The sequence below is a fragment of the Zeus faber genome, assembly GCF_960531495.2.
Source record: "Zeus faber genome assembly, chromosome: 15".
Taxonomy (NCBI): domain Eukaryota; kingdom Metazoa; phylum Chordata; class Actinopteri; order Zeiformes; family Zeidae; genus Zeus; species Zeus faber.
Window position 1 is genome coordinate 15,655,543 of NC_137194.1, and position 9,064 is coordinate 15,664,606.

Genomic DNA, 9,064 nt, shown 5'->3' on the forward strand with positions numbered 1-9,064 from the left:
TCAAAAGTGAAAGCACACATTCAACAGCATGGCCTTGATGCATGAACCGCTAGGGTTGAGGTGCAAATTCCAAAAGAAAATTGTTCAAATAATTATTTATCCTATTCTTGAGTGAATTTATATAGAAATTCCATCACATTCAGTCCTTAATGGTCCTTATTTTTTTTTTTTTTGTGTCGACTGTCCAGTTCTGTTTGCCCACTTGCCATCTGAAAAGCAAACCCTTTTTTTAACTGACTGACTGTGTTACTTATAATAAAAGCAAATAGTACTTGCGATATATAAAAAATATTTTCTTTGAGACCCTCCACTGTGGAGTCAGAGCTTGAATGGCGGCATTAACAGCAGGCGTCAGCAATAAAAGCATTTAAAAAAAAAGTTGATGCTCGCCAACAGGGATGGACCCACATAAAGGAAGAAATGAAGACAGAATGGAATTGGCGCCTCCGTCACCTAGTACCAACAAAAACTACACCCGTGTTCATGTTCAAATGTGAGCTTGACATGCGTGTCAGGGTCGGATGCTCCCGCCCGTGCCTCGCCCGCGTCCAAAGGCACCGGATTTGGAGTCGGTCCCCACCGGGATCAAGGATCAATAAAGTGTTGTCTCTTTCTTCAGTCGCCAAATGGCGGGTTCTGGAGATCATGACCCGCCCGAGGTGAGCCCTTATAGGAAGTTATGGACTTCGTCCCTCAAAAAACCGGAGGCTTTTCTTCTTGAAGAATGGTGCAATATGCAACTTCATACGGTTCAGGGCTCGTGGCCCCACTCCTCATTTGGTCCTTGATCCTTGATTGATGTTAATATATTGTGTCCATTATTTTGTCTGCCCAAAATTAGTTTGCTGTAAGTTGAGGGTTTGTACTGTATGTTTTGAAAATGTGTGGGGTTTTTTTTAACACTAAAATAATAATGCAATCAAAATCGCCACTGCACACAACACCAATGTTCATGTGGGGGGAGAATAACCATGTACAGTTGTATATATTTAATTTTCAGCTCATACTCAGGTGTCCCTGCACATTTTAAATAGGACATGGGTTTGTGAACGTATAAGCCGCGTCGTTAAACGAAAATCGGACCCAAAATCCAAAACTTAAATTCATATTTTTTAAATTTTTTATTCTTATTTATATTCCTTTTGCTGTTAACTTAAGTTAAAACCAAGCTATGACCGAGAGGCTTCCCTGGGAGAGACTCTTTCGTTGTTCCAGTTTGTCCAGTCTTGTCCAGTTTGAAGAGAGCGACAGTAGAGATATTAGGTGTGAAACTCCTGGATAGGAATATTTCGAAAGACACAACGTGAACGACTTTGCACCTCTGATTCATCAAACAAACCCACGGCTTAAACATACATTGACATTGACATTGACTATGACACTGCATATATGTATGACCGCATGCATGTGTTACGTATGTGACAAATAAACCTTTTGAATCTTGAAACCTCTTGAATATTGGAGACAATGCTGTATCGATTGTGTGCATGTCCGACAGCCAGGCTTATGTCAAACGTCCAAAGTATTCAGTATTTGAAAAAAAAAAAAAAAAGACTTGGGGTTTAGGGGTTTATTTTAAACTCTTTAAAGGTTCCACACATATTTACAGCCAACTTACAGTACCTGACCCAGTTTAGCTAACATGGAGTAAACTCTACCCATTTGGTATTTTCCACAGGTTATCACAAATGCTATAAATGATTCACACATATTATTAGATTCCGGTCTGTAACCATAACACAACAAACACAAACCGCCTTGTACCAGCGGATGCACCGCGTTTTCAAGAACTTCATAAATGCACACGTGTAATAAATAAATGTGAGAACTCTGGCCTCTATCATGTAATTACATGTAATAACATCATAAAACGCAGGTGTTATCCCATAATATGTTAAATGTATTTATTTGGCGAGTTATTACAAAATGGATTGTTACGTGCCTGTATCCCATTCATTATTACTTTGTCACAGGCTCACCACTGGGCACGGCACTAGTATCTTACAAGGAAAACATTAAGACGGCAAGCGTGAGAACAGAAAAGCTCTTGTGTGGCGGCTGTAAAGCACGGGATCCGGTAACGGGAACAAAAGAGCAACAGCGTGACAAGCCGTCCAATCCAATGGGCCATAGAGTTCTAAAGTCACGTACTGTGATTTATAAAATCGAATCTATTGACAGCGGCATCTGGAGCAAATGTAGAAGAGCATCACTCGAACGGAGTCTACAAATAATATTCCGTACCCCCAAATGCACTGAAGATCAGTGCAGATGCAGTTTAATCTCTTTCACGAACCTCACATGGGAACGGTGGAAATATAAGACGAGGCGTCATCTGCTGTGCTATTCTCACATTGTCTCGGCCCGGACTTGAACAAAATTATTATTATTATTATTATAAATAATAATATTATTATTATAAATAATAATAATAATAATAATAATAATAATAATGATAATAACCGTCACCAGCTACATATACTGCAGACATGTGTACCTACTAAAACCTTCAGTGGGTATCAAATATAGACTGTTGGTTTGCAAATTGTCTTAGCTTCTAGTGTCGGTTAATTTGTTTAAAATTAGAACTTAACTCCCTTGTATATATAAAAAATAGTAAAATGTAAGCATTCACCATTTTCCCCAAACGTGCAGTTAATCGCTTTGTTTGCGGTGAATGTGTTTTTCGTCTCGGATAGAGAAAGTTAGATAGATTAATATTTCGGCGGGTAAAAAGCAACTTCAGGAGGCTTTCCTGAAAAGCCTCTCTAAGGAGTCAAATTCAAGGATGGTTGTAAGGGGGTTCTCTGGTGGACACTCTGCTTTTGGGGGAAATTCACTTCCCGTCCATCTCACGCAGATTCAGACGAGAAGGTCAACACCAATTTCAGGGGTCCAACGCAGGCGTCGCGATGGGCTGCATGCTAACTCTGTTAGCTCAATGCATGGCCGCAGAGGGGATCGACTAGCCTAGCTCGTGTGAAATCAGGCAAACACACCTTCCCGCATCTCAAAAGCGGAGATATTTAAGTAATACACCTTGTGTCTTTATAACAAGTGAAAACAAAACCCTGAACACGAGAACAAGACTTAAGGGTCTTGGTTTGAATTACGGGAGGGGATTGGGTGGATCCAAACAGAATCAGAATCGGAATCAGAAATACTTTAATAATCCCAGGGGGAAATTACCCAGGGGGAAACATGTGCCTTCTTACTTGTAATCATGAACATTATAATATATTTCCCATATTCAGGCCTGGAAGATTCTTGTTATACAATTTTAGACACCCTCTAAAGTGGACCACATCATTATGCTGAGCACCGCAATCCGCAGCTCAGATCAGAGCAATCTTCTTCCCAAACAAAGCAAATAAAAACAGTGTTGTTTTTTTTATTGTAGATTTATTTATTTTCCTTTGTTTTGTTTTTGTTCTAATTGAACAAAAACACCCCTCCCCATTAGCTTCACAGCTAATGTGTTTCCCTAATTTGACGGGAGCTAGGCGAGCTGAACCCCTGCGGAGCCTTGCATTGAGCTAACACAGCTAGCGTGCAGCCCGTCACTATCTCCGCAGTGGACACACAGGGATGAAATTGACATTGACCCCCTCGTCTAAATCTGGCTAATAAAGACGAAAAATTGAAAAATTAAATAAAAAGCAATTGGAGTATCCCTTTAAAAACAAGGCCAAATCCTGGGTAAGAAGCGTAGAAGAACAAGGCCAACCATAAACTCTTTTAAGAGGTTCATCAGGCTATCTGTATGTCGAGCCCAAGAGAAACGGATCCACCTCGGTCTTTCCAGCGCCCACCATGCGCTCCATCATCGGATACAGTTTTCTGTTTCTGTTTTCTGTTGAATAAGGTGATGTTTACTCGTTAATATTGCCAAACAACCCTTCAATCTGTGTCTTGCCCCAACAATAAATAGGTGATTTGTGCAATCTATCAATATGGGCCAGCTCTCTTATGAGTATGCTAAGCACTTTGGACCGAGAGTTCATTCCCGACATCTGGTGGATCTGAGCAGCGGCGCCCGGGTTCTTGGCACTGCAAGGAAATCAGCACGCTGTAGTAGGGCAGCACCTCTGATAATCCCCAAAAAAGAGCGCTGCCAACACCGTGTCCTTGTAACTGTAATTAATTATGCATTCCTAACTATCACCTGTTTTTGCTGAGCTGACCCCTCCACAGCCGAAAGATTCCGGTTTCCAATTATCCCTGAACTTGCTTACGGTAATCCCTTCAGGAAGCTCAATCGGTTCAAAAATCCCGAAATGGATTCTCTCAGGGATCGCGCCTCTGCTTTGAAGCGCGCCGTGCGCTTTTCCAGCTTTTACTGGAGGTGACTGTTTCAACAATGGGACATCCTTGAAGTGCAACATACCTACGCCTATCAGGCACAAGGGCAAGAGCCGTTTCACTCAAATGCTAACTGTCGCGGCGGAAATAAAAGAATGCCAGAGCGGCTGCACCTATTCTGCAAAGTTGTGCAACGCAACGAGGCGTTTTCAACGTCTCCCTTTGTCGGAGAGCGCTTTGAGTGGTGGAGACCTAACAATGAGGGAGGTTTCAAGTCGGGAACGGCCTTGCGGCGGGGTTTATCTATCTATTTATTTATTTATTTTCCCAGGCCTTTTTTTCCCAGAGAGTGCAAACCGCTCTGCGGAGCTTTTCTTCTGCCCTCTCTGCCGTTATCCACTGGAACCTGTCTCCTCCGTTCCGTCGGCAGGGCGCGGCTGATGCAGAGGCATTTGGGTGATGCGGTGAAAACAGCGCGAGGAATTCCGGAGCACAATAGAGTTGTTTCGTTTTTTGTTTCGGGGGGGGGTTTTGGGGTTTTTTTTTTTTTTTGTTTGTTTTTTTTGTTGTTTTTTGTTGTTGTTGTGTTTTTTTTACAGAGGGAAAACAAGAAAGCCGGAAAACGTTGAGTATTGCCATCCGCCGACGAGGTTTCCCTTCTCCAGTTTCAGATAGACTTTGTCCTCTTTTTCCAGATAGAGCAGAACTCCGTTGGTGGCGGCCTCGCGGGTTACGTCTTTGTCGCCCGCAAAGGCGGAGATGACCGGTTTGCCGTTCAACATCAAATTGACCTGGACGAGCCAATAGAGAGAGCAATGAGCGCATGCAAATGAAGAGACTCTGAAATACACTTACATTTGGAGTATTTTTAACTCTTCCTCATGCATATAAAATAACACAAGACGGGGGGCTTAGAACCAAATAATAATTGGGGTGATGGTGTTTTGATCAATACATTAGTCCTAAAAACTCATTAAATTAAAAAAAAAAACTCCAAAGTTGACTCTGTTTGAAGAGTTGGAGTCATTATTAAGTACACTGTATATTAAAATTATTGTTACAGCTCCAAAACATAATTGGGGAAAAAGAGTCGTGCATGCGTGTGTGCGTGCGTGTGCCTTTGTGTGTATGTTTGTGTGTGTGTGTGTGTGTGTGTTTGTGTGTATGTGTGTGTATATGTGTGTGTGTGTGTGTGTGTGTGTGTGTGTGTGCGCGCGCGCGCGTGCGTGCGTGTGTGCGTGCGCGCGAGTGCGTGTGTGTGTGTGCGCATACCTGAATGGTTTGGCTCTGGTACACTTTGATTACGTGAAAATTGAAACTGTAGATTCCTTTTCGGGGCGACAAGAACACCGATTCAAACGTGAAGTAGTTTCCTATGTTCACGAGAACCTACAGGAAATTAAAAATAATAATGATAATAATTATTATAATACACTGTCCCAAAGGCATTGAACCTTATCGCATACGAACTACATGTGACATAATTCTAAAACAAAATAGCCCAGACCTCATCCCTCTGGGGCCATGAATAAATAAATAATTTCCTAAACAGGATTTTACAGGCAATTTCAATTCTGATAGAAACAGGAACGGGGGAAATTTGTCCATGGAAGTCGTTGCCATGGTGTTGGCACCTGCAGGTCATCAGTGATTTCATTGATTTGAATAATAGTTCAGTAAGGCTCCTGCTCACATTTATCGTTTAAAATTGTAATATTCCCTGCTCATCCTGATTTCAGAATCATACTCCCCGTACCTCTTTTCAAGTCACTGAAAAGACGTCAGGCAGCAGATGGTTGTGGTGTGATGGACGCATCTAGACAGATGCTAGAAGACGCACCACACCTCTGCACTGTGAATCATCAGGCAATATTCTTAGACTGAAAAACAATGCACTGCCATTAACATGACTTTGTATGCATGTAGGCCTATAATTATGTATCACATGCACACAGCATACGTGCCATATGACCACTGGCTTTTCATCATGCATATTTTTCTTATTGTTTTACTTTTTAAGGGTGTTGGAACCCGTGTGGGTGATGATGCACTTTTAAATACATTTCACTTCGACTCCACCTGCCCCTCTCTGTCTGATAGTTGTGAGTTATGCATGTGCACATTTCAGACAGATTTTTGAGGCAATGTGTGTGTGTGGTGTGTGTGTGTGTGTGTGTGTGTGTGTGTGTGTGTGTGTGTGTGTGTGTGTGTGTGCGTGTGTGCGCGTGTGTGTGTGTGTGTTTGCGCGTGCGTGTACGGGCTCTGCAGGACGCAGCTCCTGGATGTCCTACGGTCACATAGTGACTCAGTGTGGTGTGTTGGTGTGGGCTCTCTGAATTGCACTGGAATGACATGTTGCTGGTCGGAAGAACTCAAAAACAGTAAGCCAATTAACAACTACATTTTCGAAGAATAAATTATTAAAAATTGGCCATTGGACTAAATGGAAGAAACGGCAACTTTAATTTCAAAACGGATTTTGAACACTGAGAAGTATATAATGGCATGTGTGGCATGCCAATCAATGCCACACGTCAATTCATATGCAGGCACTGAGATAGATAGATAGATAGATAGATAGATAGATAGATAGATAGATAGATAGATAGATAGATAGATAGATAGATAGATAGATAGACAGGCAGAGAGGCAGGCAGACAGACAGACAGCCAGACAGACAGACAGACAGACAGACAGACAGACAGATCGACAGACAGATACTTGTACTTATCCTAAGAGACAAATTGAGGTGTCACATCGAATAAAATAGGCAATAATAAGAAAGTAAAGAGAATAAAAGTAGGAAAAATCTACAAAAAAAAAAAAAATATATATATATATATATATATATATATATAGCAAAACATGGCAAATATACAATAGCCCTAAAATGCTCTCGTACCTGGTCGAAGTATATAATCCTGGTCTTGTTGCTCATCTCGGACGGTTCGTGGTTGTTGCTGCGCACCGCAGAGAAAGCCACCTTGGAGTTGGCGGCGCGCACGGAGATGCCGAGCGGGGAGGAAGAGGAGCCCTTCCAGTCCGAGGTGGGGTTGGAGTCGCACACCACCAGACATTTGCCCTCCAGCACGATGGGCTCCGTGTCGTTCTGAGCTCCCACGAAGCCAGAGATCACACCCCAGCCGAGCACCAGCAGGAGGCGGCGCGCCACGGGGCTCCCGGGCAGCATTTTGGGAGGCTCCCAGTCCACAGCTGGTTTCGCGCTGGAGGGCTGTGGTGCTGTGGAGTGGAGATCCCACCTCACTGGGTCCCGGAACACGCCATCCGGGAGTTTAGAGGAGAAGTCGGAGCATTTTCCAAACATGTAAGCGTAGATAACTCGCTGCGTGCGCGGACGGGTCCATGTTCCATTTGTTCCAATTAGGGCGCACACTATTTATGACTCATTTGGATGTATCTGTGAAATACGTTTAGGGTTTCCAGTCTGAGACAGAATAAATATTGCGTGTTCTTCTGCCTTCCAGTCCAGTCCACTCCACACACACACACACACACACACAGACACACACACACACACACACACACACCCACCCACCACGGCGACCAGCTCTCCACATGATGCGGTGATGCGCAGCTCTCCAACCACTTTACGCGTGAGGTTCAATGTGTGGAACCTTCATTTGCTCAAACCCACATACAAGTTATTATTATTAATAATAATATTGTGTTTAATAATATTATTATTATTAATAATAATAATAATAATAATAATAATAATAATAATAATAATAATAATAATAATAATAATAATAATAATCCCCTCCCCCTAAACCCTCCCCCCAAAAAACACTACAACCCAACGAAGGGAATGTCAGTTTTAAGATATGGACAACAATTAGACTTGAATGAACTTGACCCCACTCTTGTTTTAAATTTGTTAATAATAAGTTAATAATTCAGTATTTCACAGTGCAAAGACAGGCCCATATAAAGGTTTAAATCGGGGGAACATGCGGCTTGCAGGCTAGATGAGCCCAATGGGCAGGATGATTTTAGGGGGTTAGATATTTTCATACAATATTGTCATTCAGTGTACACATTCTTGTGTACACTGAGTATAGACACAGTTGCACCAACTGCAATTTGTTTTTTGCAATCTAGTAAATTAAATGAAAATACATGTATAAAATGAAACACTTTAGAGACGTGAGCGCAGGTTAGAATACCTTCATAACTTCATATGTTTAACTCCGACTTTATTGTCCCGTAAAAGCATCTACGTGGGCCGCGTGGGCAAGACCTCAAAAATAAATCCAGCCTGCACTAAGGCGCATTTCGACCAATTGCCTGGAACCTAGAAAATGAGTTTGACACCTCTTGTTTAAATAAACTAGTTGTCTATCCACCAACCATGGAATTCTACTCAGGCTTTAAAGCCCTGATGGACGCAGCCAGTCAAGTTGGATTTCAACTTCACCACGAGACACATTGTTACCAGCACTGTCTACTCTGATAACTGTCCATAATGCATGATGTTCCACTTGGGCTTGCGTTGGACTCTCACTCCTTTTCTCTCTCCGGCTGAAACCATCTCTGGTAATGGAGATACACGAAAAGGCCTCTCCTTTATAATGATGATGATTAACACAGACCGTTTTAAGAATGATGGAAATTGCAAGTATTTTTTTTATTTGGAGTTCAATGGAAATGCTACCTGCCTGATGTGCAGGTAAAAGGCCGCCGTTCATAGGCATAATAATCTCACGCATCATTACTCGACTAAACACAGAGAACGGCACGA

General features: G+C 42.3%; 1 protein-coding gene across 1 annotated transcript; it reads right to left on the reverse strand.

The window, feature by feature from the left end:
• Nucleotides 1-4,895: 4,895 nt before the first annotated feature.
• cbln4 (cerebellin 4 precursor) lies at nt 4,896-7,627 on the reverse strand (the record flags this gene model as incomplete). Its single annotated transcript, XM_080015235.1, has 3 exons — nt 4,896-5,093; nt 5,575-5,691; nt 7,205-7,627. 3 exons carry the CDS (start codon nt 7,625-7,627, stop codon nt 4,896-4,898), a joined length of 738 nt encoding a protein of 245 aa, XP_079871361.1.
• Nucleotides 7,628-9,064: the final 1,437 nt, after the last annotated feature.